Source organism: Somniosus microcephalus, chromosome 6, assembly GCF_052327205.1.
Source record: "Somniosus microcephalus isolate GS21.2 chromosome 6, FLI_Smic_1.0, whole genome shotgun sequence".
NCBI lineage: Eukaryota > Metazoa > Chordata > Chondrichthyes > Squaliformes > Somniosidae > Somniosus > Somniosus microcephalus.
Genome location: NC_140992.1, coordinates 243,017,985 through 243,032,783, shown reverse-complemented (window position 1 = coordinate 243,032,783; position 14,799 = coordinate 243,017,985). Strand labels below are relative to the sequence as shown.

The 14,799-nt window shown below is 44.0% G+C and overlaps 1 protein-coding gene across 7 annotated transcripts in view; it reads right to left on the bottom strand.

Annotated features, from left to right (window-relative positions):
* Positions 1–14,799, bottom strand: part of def8 (differentially expressed in FDCP 8 homolog) — a 60,359-nt gene that overhangs the window by 31,791 nt on the left and 13,769 nt on the right. For 5 of the 7 annotated variants that reach the window (XM_085991659.1, XM_085991661.1, XM_085991658.1 and 2 more), the window contains 2 exons: positions 10,793–10,887; positions 9,323–9,472 (listed from right to left, as the gene is read on the bottom strand). In XM_085991659.1, the coding sequence (XP_085847785.1) occupies positions 9,323–9,472; positions 10,793–10,887 (245 nt within the window). Of the gene's footprint in view, positions 1–9,322; positions 9,473–10,792; positions 10,888–12,916; positions 12,994–14,799 lie in introns of those variants that run through there. The other 2 variants (XM_085991662.1, XM_085991663.1) reach the window with 2 other exon arrangements.

Here is a 14,799-nt window from a genome sequence, read left to right as displayed (position 1 = left end):
ATGTCAGTGCATATCCTGTGTCGACAATCAACCACACAATTCCCAAACTAAATTCCCCAAATTCTAGTCCTGACATATAGGGACCCCCCTCCCCACCACTTCTGGGCAAGTTTAGAGTTATCAGCGTTCCACTATTGCAATGTCAAACAGTCCACAAGCTTCCACTTTTGACCTAACAACTCATTTACTTGGTGCGTCATGGCAACATCATCCACAGAGATGAGGGTCAGTTTCACATGTACATTGATGACCTCCAACTCTACTCTTCATCACCTCTCGCAACTGCCTCTGTGCGGTCAGGCTGCTTGTTGAAAATCCAGTCTTGGATTAACTCAATTTCCTCCAGTTAAACACGGAAAAGACTAAAACCATCACCTTCAGCCCTTACCACAAACTCCTTCCCCCTCCCCGGCCAATGCTTAAGGATGAACCAGATGGTTTTCAACCTTGGCATCCTATTTGTTCCCGAGCTGAGCTTTTAACCCTATATCCACACCATCATCAAGACCACCTACTTCCACCTAAAACATTGCCCACCTCTGCCCATCTTCCGCCAAAACCCTCAGCTATGCCTTGGTCATCTCCAGACTAGACTATTTCAATGCAGAGAGAGAATTGCAGACGGAGTGAATACACATGCTGAAGATGGGCTGCTGAGATTTTAGTGTTTTTAGTGTCTAAAGTGGGGGAAAAAAGTTTCATTTCATTTCAATTTTTAAAAAGGTTTTAAAATTAAATTTAGTTCTAGTTAAGTTAGTTTAGTTTAGGTTAGTTTAAGTTTAGATTAGTCTAGACAAAGTAGAGAAGGAAAAGACCGCCAGAAAGACTACCAAAGAAAAAAAAACCCAGAGGAAAAGAGAGGAAAAAAAAAGCCAAAGCAAAAAAAAAAGAAACAAGAGAAGAACTACACAAACCAGTGAACGGCAGCCACACGGGGCTTCAGCAGCGGTGGTTGAGTCGGCGGCATCGGGACCGAGTTCGAGGAGGCGAGGTGACTCGGGCCGCAGCCCAGCGGTCCAGCAACCGGCACAGCCGAGGGGACTCGGGCCGCATCCCAGAAATCGGAACGCAGCCCGGCAACGGGCACAGCGGAGAGGACTCGGGCCGCATCCCAGAAATCGGCACAGCCGAGGAGATCCGGAACGCAGCCCGGCAATCGGCACAGCGGAGAGGACTCGGGCCGCATCGCAGAAATCGGCACAGCCGAGGAGATTCGGAACGCAGCCCGGAAATCCAGCAATCAGCACAGCCGAGGGGACTCGGGCCACAGCCCAACAATCCAGCACGGGAAAGGCCCGAGGAGCCAGGCCAGCAGGCACAGAGACCTCTGAGGAGAAGGAGAGCAACCAGAAGGCTCGCAACCAAGACCGTGGGTACAGGGCCCAGGGAGGGAGGCCCAGGGAAAGGCCCGAGGAGCCAGGCCGAAACAGAGGCCCAGAGACCTCTGAGGGGGAGGGGAACAGCCCGAAGGCACCGGGAAACAGTGGCTCACAGACTCAGACCTGAGAAGGGTGAACCCAGGAGCCGAGGCCCAGGGACCACGGGGTCGGAGAGGGGGACCGGGAAAGTTCGCGAACAGGGAGAGGGTAACACCAAACCCGGGGCCCCAGAAAAGCTTATTCTAAGATCAATACTTTACCAAAAATGAGCGAATCAGAAGATCCACAACAGCCCCGCTTCCAGATTCCCCCCAACACCACAAAAAAAGCTATAAAAACGATCAAGCATGCTCAGATGAGAGAAAAACCAGAAACTCTCTTTACTGACTGTTACAACAATGGGACAAAAAGTAACCTCATATTCTACTCAGATCAGCCAGCGGCTTGGATCAGAGCAATAAAATCACACTATACTAGTGTTAAGCTAAAAAATACCGCAAATGGGTCCATAATGAAAATTAACACACCAGGAGACAGTTCAATCACGACTGTCAACGCGTACAATACCGGAACAATATTAGTGCAAGGCAACCTCGACAAATTTGCAACGGCCTTCAGGACACTGAAAAGATCAACTACGAGGGGAATGAACAGCCCCAGAGTGGCCCGCACTCCCCCCAACATTGACAACTTACCAGGAGAAAATCTGCATGGTCAAGGGATGAACGAGCCACACAGTTCAAACCAGACACTAACCCCGGGGAACCACAGCCACACGATACAACTGACAAACCCCAGCATAACTACCACGGAGGAAGCCACACATAGTCCCCCTACCATTCCCAGCCCACCAAGAGAAGAGCAGCATAGCCAGGAAGTGAGTGAGCCTTCCAGGGCCGACCAGCTTAGCCAGGAAGTGAGTGAGCCTTCCAGGGCCGACCAGCTTAGCCAGGAAGTGAGTGAGCCTTCCAGGGCCGACCAGACACATACCCCGGGATCACACAGCCAGATACAACCAAAAGATAAATTTTATCAATTAGAGATAGAGATGGTTAAACTTAGAGAGGAGGTCCTCAAATTGAATGACAAACAAAAGCAGGAGAGGGAGAGACACAAGAGAGAGCTGAATAGACTTGATAACCAGGTGAATCTACTTAAGAAACAGGTGAAAGAGCTGCAGGAAAAAGAAGAGAGCCATAGAGGAGAGAAAACACCATTAGACCAGCAACCAGAGACTAGAGATAAGACAACAGAGCCGGACGGAACGGCTGCACTCCCACACGGAACAAAAGCAACAGACACACAATACAAGGGGTGCCACACAGACCGACCAGCATGCTGACTCGCAATCTTCCCCCACCACCATGGAACCACAAGCGAGCCGCTCACAAGAGGTACGCACACACCAGACACCCCAGCCCAGCACACACACTATGAGTCCAGGCGAAAGCCACCAGACAGTAAACACAAACAAGGCTGACGTCGTAATACTCAGACTCAAATGGGAAATTTCTATGGGAGAAAAAGCTCTTCCCTAGAAGTAAAGTAGAAAAGATTTGGTGCCCAACAACAGACAGAGCCATGGGATGGCTGACCAAAGCCAGATTAGGCTCCCCCCAACACATAATAATACACACGGGCACAAATGACCTAAAGGCCAAACAGAAAGAGGTAGCAACATCGCTCAGAGCAATGATTAGGAAGGCAAGCAGTACATTTCCAAACACTAGAATCACTGTTTCCACAATATTGCCGAGAACAGACTTCAACAACAACACAATTCATGAGATAAATGCCAGCATAGCAAGAGACTGCGAATCAAACCACAACGTACACCTGGCCCAACACCCCACCCTCGATGAAGAATGTCTTTACGACCACGTCCACATCCAAAGGCAAAAAATATCGATCTTTGCTAAAGCCCTGAAGGACGTCGCTTTTAACCGGGTCCATACCCAGACTCCAAGAGGACCCCCCCCCCCGACCACCAGAGATCAGCGGGGTACATATCAGGAACACTACAAAGACTACCACCACACCAACCGAGACCGGAGAGGATCCCCATGCAAAACAACATTATCAGACCTGCACCACTCCTGTCCCACAGGGGAATAGGACCGCTACCAGCCAGACAGAGGGAGAGATGCACAGGACGTACGCAATACCTCAGACAGAAACAATCCATTAAGAGACAATAAGCAGATGTGCAGCAGCATCTACTTCCGCCTTATGGATCAAGGACTAATTAATAGAAAGAACTGTAACCAAATTGTATTAACTTTTGTAGACAACTGGGGTGATCTTTTTTTTTCCCCACACTTAGACACGACAAACACGTACCACTCTTTAACCTATCATAGAAAAAGATAAAACTTAACATGAAATCCTTATATATTTCGACCTGGAATATCCAAGGTCTACGCTCTTCACTGCGAGAAGTGAAGAGTAGGACCCCAGAGTTCATAGAGGAAACTAAAGATCTAGATATTATCATTTTACAGGAAACTTGGTATAAAGGAAAAGGACACACCGGCTGTCCCCAAGGGTACACTGAGCTAGTGGTCCCCTCCAATAAATTACCAAGTGTAACCCAAGGCAGAGACTCCGGAGGCATACTGATCTGGTTTAAAACAGAACTTAAGAATTACATCAAATTTATAAAAAAGGGCGAAAACCATATGTGGCTCAAACTTGAGAGGGAGATTATCTCAAACACCCAAGATGTTTACATTTGCGCACTTTATATCCCTCCAATCGATTCCCCGTACTACAAAGAGGACACCTTCTCCAACATGGAGGGGGAAATTATCCAATACCAGGCCCAGGGGAACGTGTTGATCTGTGGGGACCTCAATTCAAGAACGGGCGGAGAACCAGACTTCACCAATAATCAGGGAAACAATTACGTATTCGGGAATAACCACTTTGACATCCCTTCCCTTCCATACAGGCATAACTGCGACAAGCAGTCAAATACCAACGGTAAACAGCTACTGCAGCTCTGTCGAAACCTGGGTCTGTACATTGTCAATGGTAGGTTCATAGGAGACCTCCTAGGAAGATCGACCTACTGCTCACCTCTTGGCTGCAGCACAGTAGACTATATGATTACAGATTTGGACCCATCCTCTTTCAGAGCATTCACAGTCAAACCACAAACAACACTGTCAGATCACAGTCAAATTACTATGTTCCTCAAAAAGACAGAAACAAACAACATAGAAACACAACCCAGTAAACTGTACAACACCAAAAAATCGTACAGATGGGCCAAAAACGACACGGAAAAATACCAGAAAACAATTAGCAATGCATCAACTCAAGCTCTCTTAGACACCTTTCTGGATAACATATACACTCACAATAAAGAAGGCGTAAACCGGGCAGTTAGTAAACTAAACAATATTTTTGATAATTTGGCAACAAATGCAAACTTGAAAGCTCGCAAGAACAAACCCAAAACAAAAAACTATTAAAAATGGTTTGACCATGATTGCCATAACATGAGGAAAAAACTTAGAAAACTATCAAACCAAAAACACAGACATCCAGAAAACGAGGAATTACGCCTTACTTATTGTCAGACGCTAACACAATACAGAAACACACTCAGGACCAAAAAAGAGCAATTTATTAAGAATACACTCAGCTCCATGGAGGAATCCATTGAGTCGAATTGTTTCTGGGACAACTTGAAAACACTACACAAAAAACAACACGACGATTTGTCCATTCAAAATGGGGACACATGGGTAAACCACTTTGAAAAATTATACCAGAAAAACACACTAGGACCAGAGCAACACCAAATACGCAAAAAACTTGAAAAGCTTGAAATGGCCATAAAAGATAACCAAAACCCGCTAGACGCCATAATAACAGAAAAAGAACTTCTTGAAAAACTCAAGGACCTGCGACCAGGAAAAGCTTGCGGGGCAGACGGCATACTAAACGAGATGATTAAACACGCAGACGACAAACTGAAACTGGCTATCCTAAAACTCTTCAACTTGGTTCTGAGTGTCGGTTATTTCCCTGACATCTGGAACAAAGGACTCATAACACCCATATACAAAAGTGGGGACAAAATCGACCCAAACAACTATCGAGGCATCTGTGTAAACAGTAACCTGGGGAAGGTATTCTGTAGCATCATAAACAAAAGACTTATAAACTTCCTTGAAGAGCACAATGTCTTGAGTAAAAGCCAAATTGGATTCCTGCCAAACTATAGAACATCCGATCATATCTTCACCCTACAGACCCTAATTGACAAACACGTTCACCATAACAAAAGCAAAATCTACGCATGCTTTGTAGATTTCCAGAAGGCTTTCGACTCCATCTGGCATGACGGTTTATTCCTGAAACTTATCGAAAGCGGGGTAGGAGGTAAAACATATGATGTAATTAAATCAATGTATACAAACCATAAATGTGCAGTTAAAATTGGAGACAAACAAACAAAATACTTCCCACAGGGGCGGGGGGTGACGCAGGGCTCGCCAATCTCACCGACACTCTTTAATATTTACATTAATGGATTGGCAAAACTACTTGAACAATCTACAGCACCCGGCCTCACCCTATATGAATCCAAGGTTAAATTCCTCCTCTATGCCGACGACCTGGTTCTGCTGTCACCAACTAAGGAGGGTCTACAGCAGAACCTGGACCTGCTGGAGTCGTACTGCCAGACTTGGGCCCTGACAATAAATCCCCAAAAAACCAAAGTCCTTGTGTTCCAGCAAAGATCCAAACAACATGGACCCACAATAAATTTCACAGTAGGAACAACCAAAATTGAACAAACCACTCACTACACATACTTGGGCTTAAAAATCAGTTCTACGGGAAACTTCAAACTGGCTGTGAATGAACTGAAAGAGAAAGCAAGAAGGGCTTTCTATGCCATCAAAAAATCAATCCAAATAGAAATCCCAATTAGCATTTGGCTCAAAATTTTCAAATCAGTAATTGAACCAATTGCACTCTATGGCAGTGAGGTCTGGGGACCACTAACACAACAAGATTTTGCAAAATGGGACAAACACCCAATTGAGATCCTACATGCGGAATTCTGTAAAAGTATCCTCCGGACTCAAAGGAAAACAGTAAACAACGCATGCAGGGCGGAACTAGGCCAATACCCATTAATAATCACTATCCAAAAAAGAGCCACCAAATTTTGGAATCACCTACAAATGAGCAACCCCCAATGCTATCACTACGACGCCCTGAAATGCCAAGAGCTGACCATAAAGAAGAATACCCTCAGTCAACTAGTCCTGGGACTCAATAAAGTAACTAATAATACTAACAATAACCAGCCCCAGGACAGTGACAGGGTAACACAAAGAATTCGACCCAACACAATCGTCGCTAAGCAAAAGGAAAAATATCTGTCATATTGGGCAGAAACAACAAAAACCCAAAGCAAACTCAATTGCTACTTGGCCCTAAACAGACAATACAACATAGCTGATTACCTGACCATGGTAAAGGATAACAAACTGAGAAGAACCTTGACAAGGTACAGACTTAGCGAACATAGCCTAGCGATTGAAAAAGGCAGACACAGGCAGACCAGGCTGCCAAGAGAAGACAGGATATGCTCTCACTGCAGTCAGGGAGTAGTTGAGACAGAGATGCACTTCCTCACAGCCTGTGGAAAATATCAGGGCATCAGAGAGAATTTCTATCAAAAATTCTCACAAATATGCCCTGAATTCAGAAATCTGACTGACAACCAAAAACTCCCATTCCTACTGGGGGAGGAGAGAAGCTGTGTAACACTGGCGGCACACTATGTTACAGCTTGCCATGAACAGAGGGACAACCAGTAAACTAAGACAAGAGTATATATAAACAAGGCGAAAATATATTTATAAACTCAGGGATATACCTGTTTATACACTGTATGAATGGAACCGCGTTTATGTGTTCAACCATAAATGTATTTTGATGCTTTGGCAACATAAGATGTACCTTATCATGCCAATAAAGCGATTTGTATTGTATTGTATTGTATTGCTTACCTGGCCAGGTTGCCATTCCCCACCCTCTTCAGCGCATCCAAAACTCTTCTGCGCGTATCCTATCCTACACCAAGTCCTGCTCACCCATCACCCCTGTCCTTGTTGATCCAAGGTCACAAATTTAAAATTTCCATCCCTGTATTTAAAATCCTCAATGGCCTGGGCCCTCCTCATTGCGGAAATCTCAAGTCCTACAAACCTCCGCACACCACCCCCACCCCCCAACAAACTCCGTTCCTCGGACTCCAACTGCTCGTGCATATCCCTTCCCCCCCCCCCCCCACCACTCCTGGCTGTCGTTTGAGCCACCTAGGCCCCACACTTAAGAATTCTCTCTCTAAACCACTCCATTTCCCTATCTTCCTTCAAGACCCTCTTAAAACCCACTTCTTTGATTAAGCTTTTGGTCAGTCCTCCCAATATCTCCACTTTTGGCTTGGTGTCCATTTTTTGCATTATGCCTCGGTGAAGCACAGTGGGACATTTTTCTATGGTAAAGGAATAGCAAGCTATTGTTGTTGTTGAGGAATATTGCTACAAATACAAAGGTTTGATGGCACCATTCTGCATTTCTCAGCACTGCAACTAAAAATAAAGCAAAACCATTTTCTTTAAACAAAATACTTCTGTTGAATCCCGCAGAGAATCATAGAATGATACTGTACAGAAGGCCATTCAGCCCATCGTGCCTATGCTGGCTCTTTGAAAGAGCTACCCAATTAGTCCCACTCCCTCATTCTTACCACACAGCCCTGCAAATTTTTACCTTCAAGTATTTATCCAATTCCCTTTTGAAAGTTATTATTGAATCTGCTTCCACCACCCTTTCAGGCAGTGCATTCCAGATCATTTTTTCTCTCTTGTCGCCTCTGGTTCTTTTGCCAATTACCTTAAATCTGTGTTCTCTGGTTACTGACCCTTCTGCCTTCTGGAAACAGTTTCTCCTTATTTACTCCATCAAACCCTTCATGATTTTAAACACCTCTAACAAATCTCCCCGTAACCTTCTCTGCTACAAGGAGAACAACCCCAGTGTCTCTAGTCTCTCTACATAACTGAAGTCTTTCATCCCTGGTACCGTTCTAATAATACTCCTCCGCACCCTCTCTAAGGCCTTGGCATCCTTCCTAAAGTGTGATGTCCAGAACTGGCCACAATACTCCAGCTGAGGCCTAACCAATGTTTTATAAAGCTGTAGCATAACTTCCTGGCTTTTGTACTCTCTGCTTCTATTTATAAAGCCAAGAATCCCATATGCCTTTTTAACAGCCTTCTCAACTTGTCCTGCCACCTTCAAAGACTTGTACATACACACCTGGGTGTCTCTGTTCCGGCATCCCCTTTAAAACTGTACCATTTAGTTTATATTGCCTCTCATTCTTCGTACCAAAATGATTCACTTCTCACTTTTCTGCATTGAATTACAGCTGCCATGTGTCTGCTCATTTCACCAGTCTGTCCATGTCCTCCTGAAGTCTGTTACTATTCACCTCACTGTTTACTACATTTCCAGATTAATGTCTCTAAAAGTTTCCCACCACCGACATTAGGCTGACTGGCCTGTAGCTGCCGAGTTTATCCCTCTCCACTTTTTTTGAACAGGGTGTGATGTAATATTCTTGGCTAAGCAGGCAAACAGCTTGTTCCAAGCCTTTACCAATGTTACTTGACAAGACGTGTGTAAGAGCATTTTCCCTCCCACTGAAAGGGCTATTAGCATCTTCTTGATGCTCCCCTCTCTACACCCCCCTGCTACTCAACTAATGGAATACAGTGGATGGAAACCCACATTCTGTCCCTCTATTGTCCACTAGATTAGTACACTAGCTTGCATCATTTTGTAGTTTACTCGCCCTTCAATTCAGGATTACAAAAAAAAAATTTTTTACAATGCACATTTCAAACCTTCAGTTCTTGTAGTTTAAGCCGGAGATGAATAAGTTTAACAACGGCATCTTTCTGCTTCTCCGAGTGTTCCGGCAAGTCTAATATAACTTGTTTCACTTCATCAATTGCACGCTTCAGATTTTCAATATCCAATGCCACAAATGATCCCTGCATAATACAAACACCACATCAGAAAGCAAACAATGGCCAAAGAGAAGAACATGAAATTCTTTATGCGCTTATGTTAAGAGTAGCCCAGAAACAGAAGCACCAAAACCTGTTAGCAAGTGTGCATACGCATACTTTGCAGACCAACAGCTAGATGCAACATACCAGGGCCAACCTTCCTCTCCTGATGCTGTCTGGGAGCAATTAGTGTGAAGTTGGCCAGGTGTGCGCTCACCGGGACCCGAGCGGTGTGCTGGATTGACTGAGGACCCCGCTTTTTATTCCAGGTGGCATGGAACAGCTGTATGATCAGCGAGAGTAGTTTCCTACTCTGTGGTAGGAAAGCAAGTGCTAGCGGCTCAGGAGACGTCCAGGCGAATGCCTTCAGCAGTTGTCAAGGGGGATGTGGTTGTTTCCTCGTGTCTGCCTCCAAATAAGCCACATTGCAAAAAGGCAAGTAGCACAGCACTGACACAATCTCCATCACCAAGTGTAAAGGGATAACAGCATTTTGCAACAAATACAGAAGCAGCGAAACACTTTTTTTTAATATTAAAAAACACCAAAAATAAAGACTTCACAGGAAATAGATTTTCCCTCAAGGGATAGCTCCTAAATGGCAGCTGTAGAATCAGTAGCGCCAGGTTTTTCTGGACACAGTTTACCACTGAACCCTCTTCAGGTACAGACACCAGCAAAGCCATGGAGGAGGTTTGTCTGCAGTGCTATTCAGGCACAAATGATTAATGCCCATTTTTATTCTGCATTGCATTCATTTTTTGGCCTCTATTTTGGAGCACAGCACAAGAAAATTGTCCCTCAAACCCCATCCCACGTTCGTAAAAATAGATTTCTGTTAGATTGTTCCACAATTTAGGAGGGAAGAGGGAAATATGTTGTTACCTCATGCTTGAGGCAGCTCTTTAATCGGCATTCGAGAACAAAGAATTCATGTTCAGAGAATAGAGTCATCACAAAGCACAATATAAACAATTTAAACTCTAATCCAAATAGCATTCCACAGAAGATTACATTACAGAATATACAGAACATTCTAGGCCGAGGAGTCTGTACTGGAACCAAAATTATTTCACTGGCATCACACTTGGGGTGAAGACCACAAAAATAATTTAAAAGATATTTCAGCTTTATTCCCTGTGAAAGCAGACCTTGTGTACAGAACTCAAGTACTTCTCAGAGTTTATACTCAGCAATTGAAATGTCTTACTTATCTGCATTACCACAAAATGCTTAGTGCATTTCAATGATATACTAATGATACTGCAGTGTTACATATAAAAAAAAAAAATCAATACTCGCCACTGGTTTTGAGAAGTGATCCTCAGCCAGGCCAAGATCCATTACTCTGTCTGTATGTGCATTGACCTCCTTGTACAAGGAGTCTGTGTGTAGTCCTAGGTTAGGAAAAACAGTATTAATGGAAATATGAGCTACCGAAAGACAGAAGGATCCAGAAATAGATTACAAAGTAACTACATGGTTAATTTTAAAGCACATGTGCAGCCTGAAAGAATTCTGTGCAAATACTGCCATCCCCAACCGGTTAAGAGATATTCTCCAGCCACCTTTACATAAATCTCACTGCAGAAATGGCTGATTCCTCTAAGTCTGTAGCGGTTTTAAAACAGATCAGCAAAAAAAAAAACTTTGAAAAAAAAATTCAGACTCAAGTCACATCTTTTATTTAAAATTTAATTTACCTCAGAAGGTTCAGCTGCCAAGTTAAAAACAAATGAAGGAAGCTGATTGCTGCGTCAATGATTTTCGTTCACTGGGTATGCATTACGTAATTTGTTTGATGTACCTCCCATTTTCCGGAGAGTCACAAGACTGGTTACTTCAGTCTTAGCTTTATCTTTCAGCAGTCACAAGGCTCTTCGTTAAGTGGCACACAACTGGGACAGCGGATGCAGAGTGAAACACCCTTTGCTGATCCAATGGAGCCTGCACATTCTAATGCTTTATTTGGCCATAATCCAGCTATAAATTCTCAGTGATTTCAACTCTCTTTCCCCTCTCCACCCAATTTTCACCAGCTCCCCCACCCAGCACCTTCCCCCCCCCCCCTGCCCCCCCAAAAGTGACTCATACTGGGTTACATCACTACAAACGTCAGCAAACCACTAGTGCTTCCCTCGTGTAATCATTCTTTCTTGTCCTCACCTTTCACACCACCAGCCTCTGCATTTGCCAGATCATATTTCATCATTTCCACGACCAACAGCACAATTCCACGGGCAAACACATTTTCCACACTGCTCTTGGCCTTCTGGAGAAACTATTCCCTTCACGATACCCCTGGTATACTCTTGCACCACCTTTCCCCAGGCACCTTCCTGTAGAAGTGCAGGACTGTCGTATGAGGAAAGATTGGGTCGACTAGGTCTGTATTCACTAGAGTTTAGAAGAATGAGAGGTGGAATTCTCTACCACAGAAGGCTGTGGAGGCCAAGTCACTGAATATATTTAAGAAGGAGATAGATAGATTTCTAGACACAAAAGGCATCAAGGGGTATGGGGAGAGAGGGGGAATATGGTATTGAGATAGAGGATCAGCCATGAACATATTGAATGGCGGAGCAGGCTCGAAGGGCCTACTCCTGCTCCTATTTTTCTATGTTTCTAAATGCAACACCTCCTTCCAGGGCCCCAAACACTTTTTCCATACGAGACAGCAATTCACATGTACTGCCTCCGATGTAGAATTTAGCTCAGATAGGTGAGCGTTAGCAGACTAGTTAAAACTAGATGGTATCACAGTTGAGCCAATCCAGTCTTCAACCAATACACACATTTGAGCAGGGGTTGCTGGATACTGATGAGGAGCAGGAATATTGGCTGATTATTTTTCTGCTCGCTACTCAGGGGGACACTGAGGCCTTCAATGCTGTTCCAGGTGAGATCAGCTAACTAATTTTAGATTAGGGATTGAACCTAGGACCCTTAGTCTTTATGGCTCTGCTACACACTAACCCATCCATTTTAGTATGCCCTGACATGCCATTCCAATTAATAGGATCATAACTCATGTTTTAAAGTAAATGATATGCTCTTCAACCACTCCCCCACCGAATAAATAAAATGAACTTAGTTGATCTTGAATTCAGCAGGCAAACTCGCATTCTAACCTGTGACAATTTCAAGCACAAACACACTATCTGACTTACTGGAGCACATTTTCTAGAGTGGATCATCAAAATTAAGATGAAACTTGAGCAGAAAACACCAGGTCATACAGATTCCTTTCCCAGAGGGTGATGGTTTAATTCCTGTTCAAGGGTCTTTCAGTATAATTAAATTTTCAGTTGGTCCCAAGGTACAAGGGTGAACATCTAACAAATAGGGAGGGGTAGTACATAATGTTCACTAGCTAGATTGGGTGGGGCTAAGATTGTGACACAAAAGAAAAACAGGGGTACAAACCACATCGTACTACTTTCTGATGTAGTGTGTTGATGCATCTACCAGCTGCCCTCCAAACAGGTCAAGTACAGGAGGCTCTGCAATGACAGTCACATATTTGTGAAAAAACAGTCACTACTGGATACCAAAAACATTCAGTAAAAACTTGCTGGCAGAGCCAACAAGTATCAATGGAAATACAGCTCAACAGAAGCTAGGGAAAGCTCTGCAGAGGCAATTACTGGCTGCAAAAGCTCTTTACCCTCATCTACCAGAATACTGAAGTGTCAACATTGAACATTCAGGACTCACAGATGGGAAAGGTTTGAATGTTCAATGACAAGAGCTACAACATGGATTTACTGGAAGCAAAATGTGTTGCATCAGTAATGGAAAAAAAATTCAAAACACAAAGTGGTTTAATCTGTCCTAGTTGGTAGAAAACAGTGGAAAATAGTAAGACTAATTGTCAAAAGCAATATCAAATTGGTAATCCACTGTCAGTAATGGAAAATCAATTACAATTTTATAACTAAACATGCCAATCTATTTTATTATTCACTCACATGCCACAGAGCAAACTATCAAATCTATCAACAAGTTACAAAGCATTACTAGCCAAAGGCTCAAAGCACACACTAGCAGTGATTAATCACTTGAATAGAAAAAGTTTAGAGGATTGTACTGGGGATGAAACTGCTGACCCACATAGAGGATAGTGGTAATAACTAGAATGTATTGTAGGGAAAGGAATTCAAATCTGCAGGTCAGATACAAAGGGAAAACCAGATATAGTGTCCTCAACAACAACAACTTGCATTTATATAGTGCATTTAACATACTAAACCACCCCAAGGTGCTCCAAGAGTGTGTAAATCAGACAAAAATGTTGGAGTTAGGAAACTTATGAGCAAAGTCAAAAATTTTACATATACACATATAAAATCAGACCACTATCTACCTATTGTGCACTTTGGCCTAGAAATTCGATTGTGCTGCACCCATTTTACAGGCGTTAATGGGTGTCCAAGGGCTCAATATGGCAGGCAACATCTACACGCTCATTCCATGCTGCCTGCAATATTGGATCAGGAACCGCCATAGCAGCCCAAGGCACATACCAGAAGCATACAAAAAGGCTCATTATAATATTTAAATAAGGGTCCCGTGCTTGTTGTAGGACCCTTTTGTGAAACTGGGCTGCCCCAACTGACTTGCCACGTGATAAACTTGCTCAGCAATTCATGGTGCTGTCAGCAAGAACCCTGTAGCAGTGCTATTTAAAGGGGTCATCCCTGCACAGAGGTTAGTTGCTGATTTGTCCTTTTAGGCTGCTGGTTAATTTCTGGGTGCTTTTCTGACTTCTGCAACTAAATTCTGACTTCTGCTTATCAAGTTTTTGCTGGTGCTGAACTGCTTTTGTCTGCCTTCAAATCACCGAGGAGGGCAAGGGCAGTAATGGCATAGAAACACCATCAGCTGCAAGCTCCCCTCCAAGTCACACACTATCTTGACTTGGACATATAGTGCCTTCCTTCATCATTGCTGGGTCAATATCATGCAATTCTCTTCCTAACCCCATTGTGGGAGCACCATCATAAGGACTGCAGCAGCTCAAGATGGCAGCCAATGGGAAACCAATGCGAGTCTGGCCAGTGTTGCCATATCCCAAGAGAAAATTTAAAAAGATCCTGCAACCAAGATGCCAGCCAGTTGACCCAATCCCAGGTTTTGCCCATATATTGAACCAAAGATTGCGGTCGGAGGCGTACCTCCAGAGGAGGCCTCCGACCCCAGAAAGAATTATGAACCTACCTGCTGGCAGCGAGGCTGCGAAAACCTGCGGTCTGAGGCTGCGAGGCGGAGGACAGCGTAATGGCCCACGGATCCCAAGTAGTGCGCAA